Source organism: Spermophilus citellus, assembly GCF_964194105.1.
Source record: "Spermophilus citellus genome assembly, chromosome: 16".
NCBI lineage: Eukaryota > Metazoa > Chordata > Mammalia > Rodentia > Sciuridae > Spermophilus > Spermophilus citellus.
Genome location: NC_138196.1, coordinates 34027098 through 34051948, shown reverse-complemented (window position 1 = coordinate 34051948; position 24851 = coordinate 34027098). Strand labels below are relative to the sequence as shown.

Genomic DNA, 24851 nt, shown 5'->3' with positions numbered 1-24851 from the left:
GAGGAAAGCTAAGGATTGTTCAGAAGGGTCTGCTAAGACTCAGGCCCAGATAGGCAGCTCCCCCAACACCCAGGATGTGGGTGTGGCTTGGCCTGTGCCTCTGAGTGAAGGAAAACTTGTCGTGTACTTCAACATTCAGGTCCCTGGCTTTATCTTTTCCAGACTCCTCTGTTCATTATTGTCCCCAAAACCATTCTTCTGTATCTGTATGAGCAGACTGCATTTGTTGGGTCTATCACAGATCTTGGCTTCCTATAGTTCTTCCTCTACAAACTCCACCTCGTCCCTCAGGAAAGGGGGAAAAAAAATCTCTAAATGTTTTGGTTTTTGGCTGCTTGAAAGCTTCTGCCACCTGCTGGTTGTCACTGTCCTCACCAAGTGGATTCTGGCTCTTCTGTACCTTATTGTTCAACCTAGTACTACTCAGCCTGTCCTTTATTTAAGCTTGCTTTCTGCTGGGCTACTGCTGAATCAAAAATGGTCAGCATTTCTGTAGGGGAAATGGGGTTGCTGCTTTAAATTTCCTTTCTGAGCTGGGCATATTTTGGCAGCAGCAGTGTTGGTAACCATTGTACAATTTTCTGTCTTTGTTTTTCTCTGTAAATATGCAATTGTTGGCATATTGCCATTTGTGTTTATGTTTAAAGAAGGCATAATTTAGTGAACGGAACCAGGAAATGAATTTTAGCTCTTAAAGTCATGTGCTTTGAGACCATATAGTAGTGTCTTTCCTTGTAGTGGTGGTAATTTCTGCCTTGGCCCTACCTTGATATGATTTTGTTTGAGTGGATGGAGGCTCTATAAAGGGCTTTATATGCCTGTAGGAGAGGTGCTAGAGAAATATAAGGCACTATTATTATAACAGTGATGTTCTTGCTATTACTACTCACAATCACCCACAAATTTCCCCAGAGGCTGGGTTGGCTGTCAAATAAAAGATAGTGAAATTGACCTGAGAGAAAATGAAATGGCCATTTTACTTAGATGACCAGATTGGTTCTCTTGGGGAAGGGAATCCAGTTTATCTAATGAAGACATTGTGCTGTCAAAGTGCTGAATCTGTCTGGTTTCCTGAGGGTTAAAAGATTAGGGCCTGGGATCACCACAGCATTAATCAATACTGCCTTTCCATCTTTCCTAATTGCCATAGGCTGAAGATCATCATTCCCTTGGCCCTGCTAATGTAATGTATTGATCTCAGGTAAGTAAGATTGAACATGAAATGAAGCAAGAAATCTATCTTAATGAAGTTACTGTGTCTGTCAGCCACCACTGGGTGGCGCCAGCAAGCTAAATTCGCACCATTAGGTAATGCGTCAGTTTGCTTGGAAGTAACATTAGCCTGATCTTACCTGTGAATGTGTACTGGTGGTGAATAGGAAGTCTTTAGCCTAGGTTTAGCATTACAGAACACTGATTGGATATCACCAATATGACTTGTGATTAAAGTACAGTATTAAATGTGGCACCAGGGTAGGACCATAAAGGCCACAAACTCCTCTGTATCTTAGCAGAATTCTCTGTGTGTGAGACACAGGCCAAGTCTAACATCATTGGTTGTATGTTAGAGAATACCAGAAATCCATGAGGTCATTAGCAGGTGGTAGAGACAGGCATCTGCAACTGCAGAGAAGAGTAGAGAACAATGAGATAGAAAGGAGAGGGCTTTGAAGCAACCTGGTATTACCTTTCATTCCCTCAGCTGATAAGCCAGGAAGGAGGAAGATCAACAAGAACCCAGGTGTTAAAGAAGTCTTGGTCTGAGTCAAGTTCCCTCTGGTTGACACTTTAGCAATATTCAGAACTGTCTGTATCATTCTGCCTCCAAGATGCATGCTTTGGCACATAGAAGTGATGCATTGAAAAACCCTGTGTTGTCAACTAGTTCAGCTGTCTCCTGTGACTCTATTATGAGGCCTAGAGCCAGTTGTGTGCTTTCTCAAAAGCCAGTTGGGCACATCTCTTCCCAACTCTGCATTGTTCAGTGATTTCATATTGGTGGCCTAAAATCAGCCATGATAGAAGAATTACATCACTGAAACCTGCAAATGCTTCAAATCAGAGGAATGTTCCCCTCAGATTTGGTTGTTAATCATGCCAAAGCAACACCAGCCAGGTTTGGCATGGGGCTAAATCTAACAATCGTGGAACCCAAAAGCCAAGCACCCTACGTGATGAATATAAAGAAACATCCCTGTGTTTTCTTGGATGAGCTACTCACTTTTTAAGAGTGGAAGAGGGGGCTGGGGCTGTAGCTCAGTGGTAAAGCACTTGCCTCACATGTGTGAGGTACTGGATTCAATCCTCAGCACCACATAAAAATAAATAGATACTGTGTGTTCATCTACAACTAAAAACATTAAAAAAAAAAAAGAGTGGGAAGTGTGTCTTATATGCCCAGATGTTAGAAAAAACATGTGAAGGCCAACAAGCCAAAAGTGAACAGGGCTCCTCATATAACCATTCCCAATCAGCTCACAGGGAAGGGCAGAAAAGAATTTTAATACAGCCCAACAGTATATGCTAGTCATTCAACTGAAACAAACCTGAGCAAGTTAGCTTATTCATTTCCCATATTTCATACCTGAAGTGTGGACTAATTCAAATAAACACCCATCATCTTAAAAATGGGAAAATTTATTGTGAAATCACTTGGCTCTGCCAATAGCAAGATCCATGAAATCCTATATTGCATAGTAGGGATTCTTCATCCTGAAGGAGCTGAAATTAACTGGTAGGACAGGGTGGACTTGTCCTCTGATGGAGAAGTTTAGGAAGCATTTTAAAGTGCATGAACTTGCTATAAAATGCTGGTGATGTTTCTCATATAGGTGGTTTCAGGTGAGGCAGATCTGCATTTTACTTGGTTTAATTGACTCCATCTAACTGTCTTGTTTCATAGCAGGTAATCTAATTTCATCATTCACAGGCTAAAATATCTTTTCCCTTCTCAGTTCCCCAAAGGAAGAAAGCTCTTGGTCAGCTGCATAACTGTCTGTTCAGTTGTTTCACTATTAATAATAGTGAAAACACTAAATGTAAATAACTAAACATTATACTTGTTACTAAGTAGCATAGGGATTGTATTGGACTTTACCAACCCCTACGACTAACAAAGTCTTATTTGTGAGAGACAAACTGACAAAAAAAAACACTCACCCAGCACAAATGGTTAAGCGTTAAACCCTTAATTATGTTTCTTAGCAAAATGGTGGCTAATGGAAGCCATATGTGCTAGAATAGTGGCCACCTCCCAGATTCCTACAGCCTTTGCAAGCCCAGGAGGAGGATGCCTCAGAACAGTTAAGCAGTAGCCAAGTCTTGATTGCCAGTCTGTTTAGCTTCCCATTTTCCCTTCTAAGAAGCTTTCCCTTTATATCTTGAAAAACCTTACTGAGAAGTATAACCATCCTGTCTCATAGGGTACTTTGTTTCTGTTCCTACTGATATATCATTCTGAAAAAGTTGATTTAGGTGCTCTTAAAATGGGTTTTGAAGTCTCCAAGTTCTGACTCCAGACTCCAAACCATAGGAGGCAAAGATATCCAAGGTGCCAAGGTAATTCCATTATGCAAAACAATTTCCTTTCTTAAAAGACATGCACACAAATAGGAAACTGTTCAAAACAATACATGGTGGTGGGGGTGGGCTTTACAGTTTAGTGGGATGACATAATGGTACAGAGGAAATGGACTTTGCAATTACATTTCTCTAAATGGCCTGAACTTGGTGTCACTGCTGACATCATCTGGAATGGTTACAAGGCCCCAAAGGACTGCTCCAAGGACTAAATGGCTGATCCTCTGTCTCAAACCAGATACTGTCTTAGCCTGAGGTCCTTCATGGGTGCCACTGCTGAGGGCTGATAGCTGGAGGGAGGGAGCTCCATCCTCAAGTAGTTCTTAGGCTCCTTTTGAATTAGCCTTGCTGTTCTGGGATGTCTTGTGTGATTTGGCCTGGAGTGTCTAGGTAGAAAACACAGGCAATGGTTGCAATTAGATGTGTAAGTTCTATAGGAGTCCCTTTTTTCTTTTCCTAAAGTAATGACAGACTTGTTTTCCTAAAGTCAAATGAGGGTTTATAATTTACTTTGGTAATAAAAATGAAGAAGACGGGCAAACAAGGCCCCCAAGTACCTTGGGGGTCACTTTCTCAATGTCATATTCACAGGTATCCTATGAGCAGCTTTGGTCCTCAGGGTCACTTCACAATTTAACTCTCATGACTTCCCTTACTGTTTGTTTATATCATGCTTTCTGCACTTGCCCCAAATTCTTTCACTCAAATGGGAAGAGTGATTAGATAAGTAATTTTTTATTTACAGGCGTTTCTCCTAAAATTTTAATTGCTTTCCTACTAGTGTTTCCTAACATCAGAAGCCTGTGTAAAACACATAACATACAGAAAACTATTTCCATCTGGTTCATAAAAAAATAAGGATCCGCCTATTTTGTAATTAGCTTCTAGACTTAACATGTTTATGTCTGGTCCACCATTGCATTGGTTGGTAATTTTTTTCATTTTTGGATAATTGAGGTTAAAAAAAAAACATATAGTACTCTTATACAGATGACTAAAATTCTGCCTATAACATCCTGTTTGGATGACAGGAAGAATTGTGCAGTGTTTTGCAATGGTCATAATTATAGATTCTCACTACCCTTAGAGATAACTAAAGGGAAAGGTTTTTTGTATGCTTATTTTGTTTCTTGTTAGATACTTACAGCTTCTTTAGAAGAAGTAATGGGTAATGAAATAGGTGTTGATAGTGTTATGGGTGATGATGGTACTAATGGCAGTTGTGTAAATTCTTCATCCTTAAACATCAGAATTGAGAGTTGGATTACTGATTTAAAACAAAAGTAATGGTTACAATTAAGGATTATAATATTAAAACTAAAAATGCCATTATAATATAAATTAAACATTCATCAGAAAGATGGAAAGTGGTATCTTCTATCTAGCTTTTCAAATATAGCAATAAACTCTGGAGCAGAAAAAATTATAGAAAAGAAAAGGAAATTTTAATTAAAAAAAAATGTGGGCTGGGGTTGTGGCTCAACTGTAGAGCACTCACCTAGCATGTAAGAAGCCCTGAGTTCAATCCTCAGCACCACATAAAAATAAATAAATAAAATAAAGGTGTTGTCCAACACAACTAAAAAATAAATATTTTTAAAAATGTATAGTGGATCTACTCTCATGACTACCAAGAACAACTACTTCATATTCAGAAATAACTATTTCATATTCTCTTTTTTTTGGCAGTCCTGGGGATCGAACCCAGGGTCTTACACATGCTAAACAAACATTCTACCACTGAGCTACATCCCCAGCCCACAACTGTTTCATATTCTGGTATAGAATTCAAAAGGCAAAATCTGGAGTCAAATTACATATAACCAAATGTTGAACTTTTTTTTTTTTTTTTTTTGTCAGTGCTGGAGATCAAACCCAGGGCCTTGCACATTCTAGGCAAGCGCTCAACTACTGAGCTACACCCCCAGCCCCAGATGTTAAACTTTCTTAGAAACAGATCAAACAGTACCTTAATAAGGAAATAAATTCAGTTTCATTAAGGATTAAAAATAGAGAAAATTAATGTAGCACTTTTTTATATTTTTAACTTAATCAAGTGAGAAGTAATCGTCTAACCTTAGTTCCCTTCGATTGAGGTGCAGAATCTACCGTGTCCTCTTTGGAGTCAGGAGAAGTAGGTGATTCCACAGGATTGTCTGTCTTTGGAACCTAAGGAAAATAATATTTTACATAAGCATTAGTTTTCTGCTCTTCCTGAAACTCCAGTTCTTTTTACAGTAGTCAGTGCCTTTTAGCACAATTTGCTTTCCATTAAAATCCCTAACTTCCTCCTCAGACTACACCCTTATGAGTAACATATGAAATATGCCCCTGAAATAGCAACTTAGTATTACTATTTCTTTTTAGTTTTGAGCTCTCTATATACAAATGTTACACTCTAATTAAATTGTAGTATTTGAAATCCTCAGTTATTAACAAGCCAGTGACTTGCCAATATTGGTGCTGTTCTCAGTCTCAAAAAGAAGTTGCCATTTCTCAATTACTCATCAGTTTCTAATAGCACTGACATAGCCAAAATTGACATCTATTGGTTTTAGTATCATAGTAAATGGTAAATTTGCCTGACTAAAATATAGGTATTCCTTAGTAAAAGCTCCTAAAAAGCTAGGGGTCTAGCTCAGTGGTTAAAGTATATGCTTATCATGGTCTAGGCCCTGGGTGACAAGCAAAATGAGAAGAGGTAATAACAATAGATAATAGGTTAGATTAAGGAGCAACAATAAAATAGGTAGCTAACTTATCATTAAAAATTATGTTAATTATCGGCTGGGGATGTGGCTCAAGCGGTAGCGCACTTCCCTGGCATGTGCGGGGTGCTGGGTTCAATCCTCAACACCACATAAAAATAAAGAAGTTGTGTCCACCTGGGACTAAAAAATAAATATTAAAACAATTATATTAATTACATTTGAAAAAACAAATATCACTATAATTTTTGGAAATAAGTTCTTTTGTGTCCTTTGGAGGAAAGGGAGCTACCTAAATTCAAAGTCATAGAATCATATATATATTTTTTTTCTTTCTTTCTTTTCTTTTAGGCAAGCGCTCTACCACTGAGCCATAACTCCAGCCCTGATAGTATGTTATTTATGGAGCCTAGTATGCTACTTATTTTCATTTTATAAAAAGAATAGAAGTTTAAAAACATGAATGAAAAGAACAACCAATAAAATTCCAAGGAGCTTGTCACTTTTACCATAATTCCTTTCTTACTCCAGAAAGTAACATCTTGATAAAAAGAGTTTATACCCATGTAGAATAATTTTGAGAATCCAAATTTTAGCCTGAGACATTGTGGTCCTCCAAGAAGATTCCTTTGCTCCCAAAAGTGGTCTGAGATGATAAAAAACAAAAAAACCTTTGGTCTGTCTTGAATAGTTCCAGGAGTTTGATCCTGAACTCACTAGCCTGCCTTCATGGTCTGTACAAAATTGCCCCTAACCTTCCTAGAACCTGCCCTGGACAAAGCCCCAAGTCAGATACTCTGTGGTAATACATAAAGGGAAAGCAGGGTGGCATTTCCTGAAGTAGATATTTCATGCTACAACTAATTATCCTTGTCTTGTCCTAGGGGATCAACCTCATATCTAAGATTTAAAATGACTGGACCTAGCGACACAGGCCTGTAAATCCCAGCAGCTTGGGAGGCTGAGGCAGGAGGATCATGAGTTCAAAGCTAGCCTCAGCAACTTAGCAAGGTCCTAGGCAACTCAGTGAGACCCTGTCTCTAAATAAAATACAAAAAGGCCAAGAATGTGACTCAGTGGTTAAGTGCCCTTGGGTTCAATCCACTGTACCAAAAAAAAAAAAAAAAAAAAAAAAAAAAAGGCTGATCTTCACTTTGAGTTGTATTTCCTTTCTTGCTATGACATTCTGAGTCAGACTTGAAGCCACACAGTAGTGGAAAGCCCTTTCTGATGGGCTCAGAGCAAAGTGCTCCAGTGCTTTGGCCCATCCTGAGTTGGTTTTTCAGTGAAATAACAGGAGGAATAAAGTTACTGAGTTGAAGGCAAAAATAAAATGAGTAAGGAAATGAATTATTTTCTGCATTAGTCCTTCTTTGCTTAAAAATCAATAGAAATTTAGACAAATGAAATAGGAACCATTCAGTAGAAAAAAGGAAGGCAGTGTGTATGGGGGGGGCGGGGTAGAATCTGCTAATGAAAACTAGATAAGGAGGAAAAAAATACTCCTATTCATAAAATTCTTATGTCTTTTGGATTAAAGGCAATAGGAGCCCTATGACAAGGTAGTCTTGAGTGGCCTTTTAGGGTGGGGGTTTGAGAGTGCTGGGGATTGAACCCAGAATCTCATGCATGCTAGGCAAGCACTTTACCACTGAGCTGAACCCATAGCCTACTCTGAACTTTTTTTTTTTTTTTTTAAGAATTATAAAGAAAATGTTAAAGCTAGTTGAGCCAAATTCCAAAAGAAATCCCAGGTGTGACAGTAAGGGGAAACAAAACAGTGGTGGAGAAGCCTTGGTTATAATGGACATACAGTTGATTCTCCCTAAACTCAATTACTCACTTCTCCACTTTGTGGTATTTCAATTGGCTTTGGTTTCACATCTATCAAGTAGAAGGTGCGCGATAGCAGCAGAAGGGAAGGAGGGACATTCTCCTTCAGGTGGAGGTCCAGCCACTGGACAAAGAGAATAAAACATGACAGAAACAATGTTAAAGGTGAAATGACCCACAGTCATCTACTGCTTCCCTGAGTTGCAACTCCCCCCACACTCACGCTGAACAAGTATAAAATCACCAGCCAACAGACTTCTCCCCCAGTGCTAGTACCTGGTAGTACCTCCTGCCCCGTACTCACATGCCCCCCCCCAACACACACACAGTAGTGGGATCACTCAGAGACAGAGCGATCAATTAAGTTCTCAATCCAATTATGATGAAAGTATTAAGCATCTTTAAAACAAAAAGTGGCATGAACCATTAACCAAAAATTAGAATGAGGGTGAGATATAAATTTTTAGATATTAAGTCAGCCAAGCTTTAAAAACAAAAAGTTTTTAGACCATTTATACGTACACAAGAGACAATTCAAAAAGTAAAACGCTTTCAATAAAAAAAATGTCTAGCATGCCTGTAATCCCAGCAGCTCAGGAGGCTAAGGCAGGAGGATCATGAGTTCAAAGCCAGCCTCAGCAATTCAGTGAGACCCTGTCTCTAAATAAAATACAAAATTGGGCTGGGGATGTGGCTCCATGGTTGAGTAACCCTGAGTTCAATCCCAGATATCTCCCCCTACCCCACCACCCAAAAAAAAAGAACAAGTCTGTTTTTTCCACCATCTTTCCATGCTGCCATCATGGTGCACATAAGTGTCCTGGCTGATGCTTTCAGGAGTATCAGTGTGCTGAAAAGAAGCAAATGCCAGGTCCTATTGGGCTGTGCTCCAAAGTCATCATCTGGCTTCTATGATGATGAAGCATGGTTACATTGTTGAGTTTGAAGTCACTGATGATCAGAGCTGGGAAAATTGTTGGGGACCTCACAGCTAGTTAAACAGCCTGTGATCAGCCCCAGGTTTAATGTGCAGCTCAAAGACATAGAAAAATGGCAGAATGATCTGCTGTCATCCCAACAGTTTGGTTTCAATGCACTGACTACCTAAACTGGCATTATGGACCAGGAAGAAGCAAGTCAAAAACACAGGAGGGAAAATCCTGGGATTCTTTTTTAGGGTGTAAAACACAAAATTCCTTGATGGGAAAAAAAAGTCTTCCACCCCTATTCTCAAGGCACCTTCTTCCCTAGAAGGAACCTTTGGTACCAGGTGTATGGTACACACACACACACACACACACACACACACCCATATATATATATATAATTTTTTTTTGTAATAGGGATTGAACTCAGAACCCAGAAGTGATTAACCACTGACCACTGAGCCAGCCTTAACCATAATCCCCAGCCCCCCCTTTTTTAAATATCATCTTTATTTTACTTATTTATTTTTATGTGGTACTGAGATTCGAATCCAGGACCTCACACGTGCTAGGCAAGCACTCTACCGCTGAGCCAAAGCCAAATCTATTTTTATGTGGTGCTGAGAATCGAACCCAGTGCCTCACGCATGATAGGTGAGCGTGCTACAACTTGAGCCACATCCCCAGCCCTCCCAGCCCTTTTTATTTATTTACTTATTTATTTTTATTTTGAGACAGGGTCTACCGAAGTTGCTTAGGGCCTCACCAAATTGCTGAGGCTGGCCTCAAACTTGCAATCCTCCTATCTCAGCCTCTCAAGTTGCCAAGATAACAGGTGTGCACCATCATGCCTGGCTGATTTATGTTTTTAATTTTTTACACAAAGGGTAATATGCACACAATTTTGTCCTTTGCTTTTTTTCCATTGAGATATTTTGGCAATTAATTCATGTCAGTAGATGTAGTACTGACTCTCTCTAAACACTAGCAAAAAATCTCATTATATGGAAATTTCATAGTTTATTTGATTGTCTTATTAATGATCTTCAGGTTGTTCCCAATTGTTTGCTATTATAAATGGTACTGCTGCACTGGATAATCTTATACATATTTCATTTTGCACATGTCCAAGAATATGGGATAAATTCCTAGAAGTAAAAGTGATGAGTCAAAGAGTATATGCATTTTTAAAGTTTGAAAGATGATGCCAAATTACTCTACATGGAGATTTTTACCAGCAATGCAAGAATGCCCCTTCATCCAAGCTCTTAACAACACAGTATTACAACCTCTGATCTTTGTCAATATAATAGTGAATGTGGCATCTCTTAGTTTTAATTTATCATATGAGTAAGGTTAAGATTGTTAAGTTTACCATTTTTAAATTTTCTTTTTTATGAATTAGACAACACAGGATTATCCTTAATGGAATTCTTTAAGTAATATGTAATGCTAAATATGATCAATGATTATATTAATATCTTTGTTCCCTTGCTGGAGATTATAAAATTATATACCCTTTCAAGAGGGCAATTTGACAGTACAATAATCAATGACATTTAATACTCCATGTTTAAGAAATTCATGATCTCAAGTATTTCTATAATATGTTCATCTTCCAACCATAGTTGGTCTACATGTAAGAGGAAATAGCTACCTATTGTAATTTTTTAAATTATAAATATGAGAATTTTAACAGGAGTTATTCCTTTGTTTTAAAGCATTGATATTTTTACTAAATTACTATCTGAAGGATAATATTAAGCATCTATTAGCAAAGCAAACGCTGAACTGGTTTGGAGCATTAATTGGGCACTACTAGGTAAGGTCCAGACATCTAGACAGGTTTACATCCATAAAGCGACTTGAATGAGAATTTCTGCCCAGACCCTTAGAGTCTCTGAGGTAGACAAAATTCTAAGGTGGCCTCAAGGTTCCCTGGTATACCCACATTTTCTCGAAGGTACTCACTCTTCTAGGTATTATGAGAAGGGATTTGAGATTAAGGCCCCAAGTCAGCTGACCTTGAGATAAAGAACTTTTCCAGTTAGGCCTCACCTAATCACATAAACCCTTAAAATCTGGGGCTAGAGGTCAAAAGTGAGAAGTTTGATATTTGAAGTGTGAGGGGGATCTGTCATATAAGAAGTCCACTGCTAGCTTTGCAGATAGAGGCCAAGAGGTATGGCATAGAGGTAGCTCTTAGAGCTGACAGCAGTTCAAGGCTGGCAGCCATTGAGGAAACAAGGACTTCAGCCCTACAGCTACAGGGAGAGGGTTTCAGTCACTGAACTGAATGATCTTGGCAATGGACTCTTCCCCGTAGCCTTCAGAAAAGAACACAGCCTACATCTCTAACCTATAAACTGTGAACTAAGTTTCTATAACTGTAATTTGTAGTACAGTTATAGAAAACTAATATAATGTCCCATCCCAATCAAAGTACAAAATAAATCTAGCTTCTTCGGTATCCTGCTACTCAATGATATGAGGCAAAATATGTAAAATGGTTCACTTGTGCTATGGTTTAATCTTAAATGTCCCCCAAAAGCGCATGTCCTAAAGGCTTTGAGATGGTAGAACTTTTAGGAGGTAAGGCCTAGTGACGGGAAGTTAGGTCATTGGGGGCCTGCCCTTAAAGGGGATATTGAGATCAGGCCCTTCCCTTTTTCTTCCTGACCACCTTAAGATGAATGGAATGAATGGTTCACTTGGAATAAATGTTCATCTTATTACTTTGAGATGAACAGACTTGTGCCATGATGAACTGTTTTGTCACAGTCCCAAAGCAATAAGACCAAGTGACCATGGACTGAAATCCATGAGGTAAAATAAACCTTTTCTTCTGATAAATTAATTATCTTGGGCTGGAGATATAGTTCAATTGGTAGAATGCTTGTCTTGCATGCACAAGGCCCTGGGCTCAATCCCCAATACTGGGGAAAAAAAAAAAAAAAAACCTCCTATATTTTGTCACAGCAATGGAAAGCTGACTAAAATAGCTTGCAAAGTAAATATCACAAGATGAGGTCTGCAAATCATAGGGGAGATTTGCTCCAGAGAAGAGGGTCTGAGGGTGCTGCTGCTTGCCTCTGTGAGCTGTTGTTGAAGTTGTTCCTCAGTAAGACCCAGTGATCTCATCCCTCGGGCCCTACAAGCAGATTGTAGTTCTGACACACTCAAAGTCTTCACCCCTTCTTTGGCAATTATCTGCAAGAAATGTTAAGGAACAGTGTTGGATCTTTGTGTTCCAATTTTATCTAATCCCCTACATTCCAGCAAATCAGTAGAAATCCAGAATTTGATAGGTTGATCCTTTGTCCCCTACATTGATTGCTGCAAAGACCAGAACCCTAAAAAAAAAAAGTCAAAGTGACTTAGAAAGGTGGTAGTTTATTTTATTTATTTATTTTTTTAAAGAGAAAGGAGAGAGAGAGAGATAGAGAGAGAGAATTTTTTTTAATATTTTTTTTTTTTTTAGTTCTCGGCGGACACAACATCTTTGTTGGTATGTGGTGCTGAGGATCGAACCCAGGCCGCACGCATGCCAGGCGAGCGCGCTACCGCTTGAGCCACATCCCCAGCCCAAGGTGGTAGTTTAGATGAAGGAAATCCTGCTAACAGGTATTAATAACAGAGACCTTACTTTCTTTCTTACTTTTTCTTTTTCTTTGTTTTGTTTTTCTTACTGGGGATTGAACCCATAGGCACTTAACTAGTGAGCCACATTCCCAATCACCACCATCCCCCCCTTTTTTTTTGAGACAGAGTGTTGATAAGTTGTTTAGGACCTTGCTAAGTTGCTGAGGCAGGTCACTAACTTGCAGTCTTCCTACCTCCTGAATTGCTGGGCTCATAGGCATGTGCCACCATGTAATAATAGAGATATTTCTATAACTCCTTCCCAACATTTTATCAACAAAGTATTTCCCCTCTTGCATTTTGCATTATCTGGTTGTAACATCTCCTTTCCCCTTTCATAGCATCTTTAGGGTTCATTAGAAAAAATGTTGTACTTGAAAAGCTTTCATGGTAACATCTGTTGCATGTCCCAGGATTATTTTTCCTCCACTGTCCCCTAACACCACTGTGGGAATGGCTCTAACTGATCCACAAAACTGCCTCAATAAATAACAGTTTCTGCTTGATATAATCCCAAACTATGGTACCTCTGGTACCTGTATTGCTTATTCCAAAGTTCTGAAAGCACATGTAAAATCAAAATGAGACCAATGGAAACCAGGTGTGTTGGCACATGCCTGTAATCGCAGTGGCTCAGGAGGTTGAGACAGGAGGATCATGAGTTCAAAGCCAGCCTCAGCAATGGGTGAGGACTAAGCAACTCAGTAAGACCCTGTCTCTAAATAAAAAGTATAAAATAGGGCTGGAGATGTGGCTCAGTGATTGTGTGCCCCTGAGTTCAATCCCTAGTTAAAAAAAAAATAGGCCAAATAGGATCATGTTTTGCTTTCACGGTTCTGGGAAGCCTGCTCCCACAGGTAGAATACTTTATAACAGCTGATTTAGATTCAAGAAACACTCTTTCCATTTTTTTTAAAGACATCTAATTAGTAGTTATATTCTAAATGGTGCTTTCTATAAGATGTCTAGGCTGTGCTTCTCCTTCCAGCATTATGCTTTACCACCCACTTCTAACCAGCCCAACTCACTCAGCAGAATATTTACTTTGGCACCAGCTCCTCAGTAGGGGAGCAGAGGTGTGCAGGGTAAAGCCTTGCCAGGAATCTACTGAGCTGCTATTTCCTTCCCAGCAGGTCCTAACTGCTTTAGATTAATCTCAGCTAAGTCATCCAAATTACTGACTGCTTATGATGGCATTTTTAAGAAAATGGGTCCCAGTATAACAAACAATTTCTAAAATGATTGTTTAAACCACTCATTTTGCCAGCATCAATCCATGAGCAGACCCAACAGAAAATACTGCACTTCATCACAAAGGCATACTAAGATGCCTCCCAATGCTTTTCAAATCCCCTTCAGCTATGGTTAAGCTCTTACTTTATCGTCTGCTTTTATAGATTTCAATGTCATCAGGAGCTGAAAGCGGAGCAAATTGTTGGTTCCAAAGGTCTGCAATTCTAGCAGTTTACAAAGGGCAACCAGCTGAGGTCGATCTAAGTGCTCCAGGGGTAGCTGATCCTCAAAGAATTTGGAAAAGCGAACTATCTCCTTTGTGCTGGGTTTGTGGCCTGTCTGGACCTAGGCAATGAAACAATTAAAATGTATTAAATACATTAAAATGTATTTCCTACTAAATGTAACTTTCCCAATAGACCTTTGTGGGGGTGGGTATAAGGACTGAACTCAGGGGCACTCAGCCACTAAGCCACATCCTCATCCCTATTTTGTATTTTATTTAGAGACAGGGTCTCACTGACTTGCTTAGTGCCTACTAAATTGCTGAGGCTGGCTTTGAATTCTCAATCCTCCTGCCCCAGCCTCCTGAGCTCCTGGGATTACAGGTGTGTGCTACCACGCCCAGCCCAGTAGACTTTTGAAATAGACAACAAAGCATTTATGAACATTATTTTCTTTCTTTTTTTTAAATTTTATTTTTGTAGTTGTAGATGGACAGAATGCCTTTATTTTATTTGTTTATTTTATGTGGTGCTAAGGATGAAATCCAGTGCCTCACACATGCTGGGCAAACACTCTGCCACTGAGCTACAGCCCCAGCCCATGAACTTTGTTTTCTGTCTGGAACTGGAATCACCTGAAAAATAAAGAGAATTGTGCTGTTCTTTCCAAGAAGTTACTATCAACACATTGATTACTTAAGCTTTCCTGCAAACTACTCTGTTTATGTTATATGATTACAATTAGTGTATTTTATAACATACATATTAGCAATTTCAAAGATTTGAACAATTTGGAAGATCCATGATGACATGCATTTTTCATATAACTCCAGCTCAGAAGTTGTTTGGTATGATATAAAAGACTAACACCTGTTTTACATAGGATGATAGCTGTGTAGAGGCATCTCCCATATTGGCTCTGTTCCTCCTTGCCATTTCTGTAATTGTTTCTTGAAGGAATTTTGCTACTTCCAGTTTTGCAGCCATTTTCTTTTTCTGTTTTTCTTCCTTAATAGTAGAGGAGGAAAAAGTTAATCTTTCATGACTACAACTTGGCAAAGATGGAAGAAATAACTATCACTTTGTTATTGCATATCCCTAAAACATGTAGTGTAATAATATTATTTGCAGGCCTAATTGGGATTTGTGAGAACCAGGGCAAATATAAAATAGCTGGTATTTGAAACTTGTTTCCTTAATCTTGCCTTCCTTCCTTACTTCCTTACTTCTGTACCGGGAATTGAACTCAGGGACACTCGACCACTGAGCCACATCCCCAACCCTATTTTGTATTTTATTTTTAGAGACGGGTCTCACTGAGTTGCTTAACACCTCGCCATCCTTCTGCCTCAGCCTCCCAAGCTGCTGGGATTACATGTGTGTACCACTGTACCCAGTTTACATTTATTTCTCATTAATGAAATGTTCATTAGCATTTAAAAGATCCCAAATGTCCCCTCAGTGGAAGGCTTTATCATTATTTAGAAAGAGATACTATTTCTTAACCAACTAGGTTGCTACTTGAGCCAACTCCTGATCTGAATAGACCCGGATTTTGCTCTACAAAGACAAGGAAATCAATTCTACACTGAAGTAGCTTAGAGTCTAAATGGAAAATAGATATAGTTAATTATAAAACAGAGTTAAGTGTTATAGTACATATGAAGAAAAGCACTACACAAAGAGGAATAAAATGTACAATCTCAAGACAGTAGGTTACCAGTATTTCTTAATCCCTATTTTTCATAAAAAAATCTATGTGGTAGCATTTTCAGTCTAACTATGCTTAGTGTGTTTGTGGGTGGAGAGATAGAAAAAATATATATCTATATCTAGCTATATCTATATTACATACATAGATGATTACATATGTAGATTATATAATTAGAATTTCCTGAGCAACTTAAATACATACATATAATAAACATACATATGTATATACGGTTTATATATAATATGTAAATATGTATTATGTTTTTATATATGTATGTACATATAAAAAATGTTTTTTAAGTCACCTCTGATATTCTAATGATCATCCAATTAGAGGAATCATTGATTTTTAGATCTTAAAAGACTCAGCCAAAATGAAAATACACAATAGCAATAACATGGTGGTTAGAATCTGGTTGGTCAATCACTCATATCCTTCCATCTACCCATTTATTTATTTATTTATTTGGTACCAGGGATTGAACTCAGGGGTACTTAACCACTGAGCGATATCTCCAGCATTTTTTTATATTGTATTTTGAGAGAGGGTCTTACTGAGTTGCTTAGGGCCTCTGTAAATTGCTGAGGTTGGCTTTGAACTCTCTATCCTCCTGCCTTAGCCTCCCAAATTGCTCGGATTATAGGTATGCACCACGACGCCATTTATTTATTGAGCATGTACCATGTACTAGGTGCTCTAGATTAAAACTAGCATAAAAGAGATATGAGTTACTGTCCTCTTGGAACTTCTAATCTAGTGAGATGGACAAACATTAGTGACTAATGATGATCCAGTACTTCCATAAATTAACAGAAAAATAGAATGAATAAGTACTATGAAAGAGAAATGTATGGTTCTTATTTACTTATTATTATTTTTGTGTCTGGTACTAGGGATTGAACTCAAGTTTGCTCTACCACTGAGCTACATCTTCAGACCCCCTGCCTTTTTTTTTTTTTTTAACTTTAGGACAGGGTCTCTCCAAATTGCTGAGGCTAGTCCTGAAACTGCAATATTCCTGCCTCAACCTCCAGAGCACTGAGATTACAGGGTTGCACCAGTGCCCAGACTAGAGAAATGCATGAGGAGCACAGAAAGCTCCTCCAACTCCCTCTCTGGAACACCACAAGTGTGTGTGTGTGTGTGTGTGTGTGTGTGTGTGTGTGTGTGTGTGTGTCTATGTGTATGTTTGGGGAAGGTATAGTGTTCAAAGGAGAGGTAATATTTAGATAAATCATTTCCCTTATTCCCCCCATCTTCCTATATCCACTAATACTTTCCTTGGAAGTTGTGGCATTAATTCTAAATGATGGTTTTCTCTCTCTCTCTCTCTCTCTCTCTCTCTCTCTCTCTCTCTCTCTCTCCCAGTACTGGGGATGGAGCCCAGGGGTGCTCCACTGACCTACATCCTCAGCCTTTCTATTATTTATTTACTTATTTAAGGCAGGGTCTCACTAAATTGCTAAGGCTGGCCTGTAACTTGTGATCCTCCTGCCTCATCCTCTAGATCCTGCTTGTATTGTGCCATTCTTTCTATCCAGAATATCCTTTTCAAACTGTGGTAAAATTTCACTCTTTTTTTTAAGTCTCAGTTCTAAAGTTACCTCTTCTGTGAAATATTTCCCAGTATTACTGATTTAAAAGTTGCCCACTTTGTCCTCTAGTAGTTTTGTTCATACCTTCATACCACTGTCTAGTAGTCACACAGAAGGGGAAAAGTGAAGGAATTGTGTCTGTTTTCTCATCCATCCCCTAGATTTTTTTTTTTTTATTGAACCTGGATTGAACCCAGGGCCTTGTGCATGCAAGGCAAGCACTCTACCAACTGTGCTATATCACCCAGCCCTCATCCATTCCCTTGACAGCAACATCAGACACCTTCTTCTCAAGGACTACTCAGCACTAAAGGGTCTGTGTGGCTGAATAAATTCTACCTACTATTCAATTAGTCGCCACAGTGGGCTTTTGTTATCTTTTTATTTTTTCTAATTAAAATTCAGTAGGAAGGGATAATCTTTTAAAATAAATGGAACTAGAAAAACTGGATATACACATGCAAAAAAAAATCTATACACTGACATCACACCTTTCATAAAAATTAACTCTGAATGGATCATACACCTAAATGTAAAATGCAAAGCTATGAAACTCCTAGAAAAAAAAAAAAACAGGCAAAAAATCTATGTGACCTTGGGTTTAGCAATGAGTTTTTAGCTGCAATAGCAAAACAATGATCCATGAAAGAAAAATTGATTAGATGGGCTTCATTAAGAGTGTTTGGAGGCCAGGGTTGTAGCTCAGTGGTAGAGTGCTTGCCTAGTATGCATGAGGCACTGGGTTTGATCCCTGGCATCACATTAAAAATAAATAAATAAAATAAAGGTATTGTGTCTATCTACAACTAAAAAATATTTAAAAGAGTGTTTGCTTTGTGGCAGACACTGGTCAGGAATGAAAAGACAGGAGACTAGGAGAAAATATTTGCAAAATGTTTGTCTAATGAAGGACTTTTTTCCAAAATATACAGACTCAAAACCACAATAAGAAACAAACCACCCAATTAAAAAAGTAGACAAAAGATCTGAATAACACCTCCTCAAAGAAGATACACAGATAGCAAATAGTTACATGAAAATATGCTCAACCTCATATATCAAGAGAGAACTGTAAATTAAAGCAACAATGAAATACCAGTACAAACTACTAGAATGACTAATAGCTAAAGCATGGACAACATCAAATATGGGGAAAGATGTACAATAACAGAACTCTCATTCATTCCTGGTAGCAATGCAAAATGGTACAGCTACTTTGGAAGACAGTTCAGTAATTTCATGTAAAACTAAACAGTATTACCATTTGATCCAGCTAGGTAAATACTCTCCTAAGTATTTTCATCCACATGAAAGCCTGAACACAATTATAGCAATTGTACTCATAATAGCCCCAAATCGGAATCAACCAATTTTCAACAGGTAAATGGATAAACTGTGGTATATCCATACACTGGATAAGACCTGGAAGAATTTTAAATGCGTATTGCCAGAACTCAACTTAAGCTTCATCGTAAATATCCCTTTGCTTATCATGGTCAAAGTTCTGGGTTTGATCCCCAGTACCACCATACACTCCCAGCCAATCCTAAAGTAGAAACACTACCTACTAGTGAGAAGCAGTCTCCTTCCCCAATCCCACCTCACAGCTCTAGGGATCCAACCCAGGACACTGAACATGCTACATCTCAACCATTGAGCTACATCTCCAATTCCCAAGAGAACCAGGCTTTCTTACTGAGTTTTTCTTTTCCTTTTTAGTATGGGGACTGGAACCCAGGGGCACTCTACCACTGAGCTACCTCCAGCCTTCATTTTTTAATTTTGAGATAGGGTTTCAAGAAGTTGCCAAGGCTGGCCTCCAACTTGTGATCCTCCTGCCTCAGCCTGCTGAGTTGCTGGGATTACAGGCATTAGCCACCACTGGCTCTTCCTGAGTTTCTTATTTGTCTGCAACTGATTTATTGTATAATTTTAGGCAATATTCTTAAAATTTTAATATATTTACCTATGGGTTATAACTATTTTTCAGAAGCCAGCCTAAAAAAGGCTATAGACTGCATGATTCCAAGTATATGACATTCTGGAAAAAGTAAAACTATAAGGATAATAAAAGGATCAGTGGTTGCCATGGATTGGGGGGAGGAGCAAACAAGGAACAAATAGATGGAGCACAAGGGATATTTAGAGCAGTAAAACTATTCTGTGTGATGATATGAAGACAGATAGATGACATTATGCATTTACAAACTCCAAAAATGGTACACCACAAAAAGTAAACCCAAATGTCAAGTCTGAGATTTAATTAATGAATGTATCAATATGGTTTCTTTAGTTGTAACAAATGCACCACACTAGTGTAATATGGGGGATAGAAGTATATGGACATTCTCTACTTTCTGCCCAATTTTCCTGTAAACTTAAAAACTGTTCCAAAAAGTAAAGTCTAGTTTTTTAAAAGTTCAAAATTTCTACATACCTTTTTGGATTCACTTTCAAAAGTTGATGGCAACATCTCTGGGAAGAGTTTCAGAAACACTGGTATCAAGAATTCCATGAAAGGTACAATTATGAATACCATAAATGGAACCAAGCGGAAGAAATCGGCACAAGTTCTCAATAGCTAAAGAATTAAATGCAGAAGCAATATTTCATTATTTTATGATATGCCAAGAAAAAAAGCCTGCCTTGGTTCTTTAACTGTTAACAAGATAGGTTTTCTGCACCTGTTCATAAAATAGAAAGGTGGGGTTTTTCTCTTCACCATTTTTTTGGTGGTACTGGGGATTAAAAACCCAGGGGTACTCTATCCATGAGCTATATCCTCTGTCCTTTTTATTTTTTGACAAGAGTCTTGCTAAATTGTTGGAGGCTGCCTCAAATTTGTGATCCTCCTGCTTTAGCCTCTGGAGTCCCTGGGATTACAGGTATATGCAACCACTCCCGGCTAACAGTACTTTGCATTTCTAATGCACATTAAACCTGAAATCTTTCAATCCTTGGAGAAATTTAAAAACATAACTATTCTATAGACAGATATAAAAAATAATAAAGAATACTGCTTAAAGCTGTACAGCAAGTCAGCTGTAGACAAATAAGAAACTCAGTAAAAACTGGTTCTTTTGGGGATTGGGGATGAACCTCAGGGTAGAGCATTTACTTAGTACAAGGTCCTGGGTTGGATCCCCAGTACTGTGAGAAGAAACTCATTTTCACCAGTAGTTAACTATTCCTACTTTAGGATTTGAGATGGAAGGTGTTGGGGATCAAACCCAGAGCCTTGAGCATGCAAGGCAAGCTACTTTGGGATATTTAAGATGAAGTTTATGGGCTGGGGATATGGCTCGGTGGTAGACTGCTTGCCTGGAAAGCATGAGGCCCTGGGTTCAATCCCCAGTTCCAAAAAAAAAAAAAAAAAAGATGAAGTTTGAATTTAAAACTTGGTTCCCAAATAGTTCATTTTAATTTCACATCTTCTTGCTGGAATACGATTTTTGCCTACCCGTCGTCTCTCTCGTCTGGTCAGCACCTGTCCATGAAGCAGCCTCCAAGCCATTTTGGCAGCAATTTTGGTGTCGATCCAAAGTAAGTAGAATCCGTTGTAATAATATTTAAGTTCATCCATAATTTTTTGTCTGAGAGATCGCTTTCCTTCTTTAATATTTATCCCAATTTCTTCTGTGGTCTGAGGGCTTATCACCTTTGCCTTTTCTGGGGTTTGCTCCAGCTGAGGTTTACCAGGGTTCTGTTGTAGCCAGCAAGCTGATGTGTGTAACTTTTGTATTGGCCTAGTTCGTAAATGAAGTATTTTATTGCCTGACTGACTGGGATAACAGTACTTCTTGCTTCTATAGTTCTTCATATATGTCTTATTTAAATGAGAATCTGGCAAGTGAAGAAATGCAAGTGATGGGGAATAAGAGCAGATAGGATGGACAAAATGGCTAGGGAATCTGGAATAAAGAGTAACATTTCTGAGTTGAGCACATACTATTACAAACTTAAAGAAATAGATATTTTATCTAGTTAAACTTTTTTAAGCTCAGACAGCTCCTATTTATTAGTGAATGAATTATTTTTTGTTGTGGTGGTGATGGTAGGGATATAACCTAGGACCTCACATATACTAAACACATACTAGACCACTGAGCTATACCATCAACCCCAAATATAATTTTTTGCCTCAACTGATAAATAGTATGTTCTATGGTTGGATATGCTCTATGAGAAATATTAATAAGTTAATTTCTAAGAATAAATTGCTTAGAACTTAGAAGTCCTACAACCATTAACTTTAAAATCTACTAGCACACATCTATATGTCCGGGATTATGTTCAATAGTATTGTCTCCATGGACTACCATATTGTATCTTTAACCACTCTACTGACAATAGGAATGTTTTAATGAAACTTTCCATGGTCCCTGTGGGGGTTAACCAATCAAATAATACTACTTTGTCTATGTAATGTTTATGGACTCCCTTAAATGAGAGGCACTTACAACAGAAATGTCCTTTCATCTAAAATTTCTCAAGAACATTATAAATTAAAATTAGAATTGGACTCAAGGAACTCTATATTCTATCACAACAGCTTATAGCCTTTAGTTAAATAAGACCGTAAGATAGATCCTTTTTCTATTCTTTCATTCTTTTTTAATTTTCTTTTTAAAGGCAGTCTCTTTCTATGTTGCCTATATCATCTGCCCAGCCTGGCCCTGCACTTGAGATTCTCCTGCCTCAGGCTCCTAAGTAGCTGAGATTACAGGCTCAGGACATAAAGCTTATTTTTTTTTTACCCCAGTGCTGGGAATGGAACCCACAGTCTCATGCATGCCAGTCATGACTACACCCCCAGCCCTCCAGACTATTTTTGAAGTATCCCAAAATAAAAATATTCTTTGGATAACCAAAAGGGAAAATTTACAATGTGATAACACACCCTAATGAAACAGGAATTTGCCATAGAAGGGACTTGTTCATTAGTCATTTTACTCCTTTTTACATCAAAAGGCCTCATCAATTATAGAGGTGTCACTCTATAATTTTATGTGTGTATGTATGTGGTACTGGGAATTAAACCCAGAGCCACTCTACCAATGAGCAATATATCCAGCCCTTTTTAATATTTATTTTGAGACAGGGTTTACCTAAATTGCTGAAACTGGCCTCAAACTTGCAATCTTCCTGCTTCAGGCCCTAGTTGCTGGGATTACAGGCCAGTGTATCACTGCATCTGACTACATCTTCTACCTTACTTTACCAGACCTCAACAAAACTACTCAGCCCAAGTTCTAAAGCATATAGAAGATTTTAGTAAGTTTACATTAAAATGTCAGCTTCCTAAGAACCAGCATAATCAAAAACCAACAAGATTTTAATTGTGCACTAAACCAATCCTTTTACACATATCCTTTCCATCCAGAAGAATGAGGTTCATATACTTTTGGGGGTTGGGAAAATTCTAATGCTTACCTTGTACGGACAATAGCTAAGACTGAATTACAACTGTTGAATGCCATATTTATTTTTCTCTGAACAATTTTAACAAAGAGACCTAGACAAAAGAAGTAAACAATTTGGTATTTTAAAAAGACATCAATTAAACAATGAGTTACTAGCTATTGCAAGGGCAGAAAATTTGCATATTCAAAGTACAAAACCTCCTTCAAGTTCATTCCTAACAATTATTTTCTTAGCTCTGGATTTGAGTATGGAACTTTCAGATCCCATAACACAGAAATGATCTCTAAGATAATGCTTAATGAAGAAGATATGACCGTCAGACACATTTTTATTTCTGGTCAATATGTCTAGTAATCTTCCTTGGATGGTGGGCAGGTATTTAAGAAGATGAGACAAACACACCTATTTGTAGACTAGAATACAAGTAGAAAGCAGATACCCTGGATTTGTTTTCTTCTCCCCACCTTTTTCCTCCCCCCATGGATTTGTTTTCTGTTAGCTTTTTCCATATTTGGCCAAGCTACCCCAAACCCTATAGCTTGAAAGTATTCACTAATCTCTTTTATGTAGCAGTAAAGATATGCATGGTGCCTATATTCAAGTGAAGGTAAAACGGCGCTAGCGATTTTCCAGAGCCCAAACTGAGCTTTCCTCCATCCAGCGGCGCTTTTCAGCTAGGGGCAGCAAGGAGTTGTAAGAACCCTTAATATCTCACACTATCTACTTCGCTTTCCTGCAACTGGGTTTAAAGGAGCATCAGGGTCTTTCCTGGATGGAAATCTTAACCACAGAGCTAGGATTTTGAACAGGGCTTAGCGTCTCTGGACCCAGCCCAACGGTGGAGGGTGCTTTGCTGGAGCGAGACAAAACCTGCTGGGGCGGTAAATCCCGTCTCCCGCCCGGCACTCCTGCGCTGGGCTGTGGACAACCACTTCCCAGGCTGGCGGACCTGGGCGCAGACAGGCCGGCCGGCACGCCAGGCTTTTCGCACAGCCCCCACGCCCAGGGTTCTTGGGGTTACCTCTGCCGCCGGCACATCACTACCCAGGTGCAAACGCGCCCTCGGCTTCCTCGGTCAGCGACTTTCGCGCGCGTAGTACGTGGGTGGACTGTTGTGGGGTCTCGGGATTTATGACTGTGTGTGTGCGGAGGTGGGGCGGATACAGGAACGATAACTCCTAGTGATCCATGTGGTTGAAAATGAAGACGAGGAGAAGAGGGCTCTGGACACAGAAGAGAGACTCGGAAGTGAAGCGCGGAAGGAGTGGGAAATGGAGGTTGAGCTCCAAAGTTTGGGAGGCCAGGGAAGAGGACGAGATCACTGGCTGAGGAGAGCGCGGTGGGAACTGGAAACTGTAGGGAAAACGGGGCGCTGATGGGAGGGGCAGGATGCACAGGGAGTGGGCTCCGGAGGGGAACACGCAGGCACGGTCCAAGTAACAGCCTGAGGACTTGGTCCGCCCACCCCTACCTCCTCGGCCGGGCTCCCGGGAACGGCCGCCCAGGTCCTCCCACTTCCTTCCCAATCCCTCCCTTGGCCCTTCGAGCTAGAAGGGCCCGAGGCCGAGTCTCTATGACTCCACCTCTTGCCCCTCGCCCCGTGGCGTCACTCTGAGTGACGACACCATCAACCAATGAACTCTCAAATTCTGTGGAGGGCGGGCGTCCTTCACCGTGGCCACCCAGGAGGCGGCAAGGTCTCCTCACCAGCGAAATGACTTCTCTGTTGGGTTTAGTTTAAAGAGCGTCGTCTTGGAGGATCAAACACTGGCGTTTTTCTGACTGTCTACACCCTGTAATCTGTGGCTACCCCCCGGGAAACCCCCGAGTGAAGGTTGGATTAAAGAGGCTCTTAGCCTAGCGTAATAGGTCTGATGGTCGCCATGGTAACCATCTCGGAGTCACGAATGACATCATTTTGATGTATTCTCCCTCTGGCCCTCGCCCCCCTCTAACTCCAAAACTGCCTACGG

At 39.3% G+C, this 24851-nt stretch overlaps 1 protein-coding gene across 1 annotated transcript; it reads right to left on the bottom strand.

Annotated features, from left to right (window-relative positions):
- Position 1: 1 nt before the first annotated feature.
- On the bottom strand, positions 2 to 24540 carry LETM2 (leucine zipper and EF-hand containing transmembrane protein 2). The gene is made up of 11 exons (XM_081269369.1): positions 23900 to 24540; positions 22888 to 22969; positions 20915 to 21365; positions 19892 to 20035; positions 15016 to 15153; positions 14066 to 14266; positions 12137 to 12256; positions 8131 to 8244; positions 5656 to 5748; positions 4725 to 4817; positions 2 to 3965 (listed from the first exon to the last, which is right to left on the bottom strand). Exons 2-11 carry the CDS (start codon positions 22932 to 22934, stop codon positions 3903 to 3905), a joined length of 1464 nt encoding a protein of 487 aa, XP_081125495.1. The 5' UTR covers positions 22935 to 22969; positions 23900 to 24540; the 3' UTR covers positions 2 to 3902.
- Between the last annotated feature and the right edge of the window lie 311 nt (positions 24541 to 24851).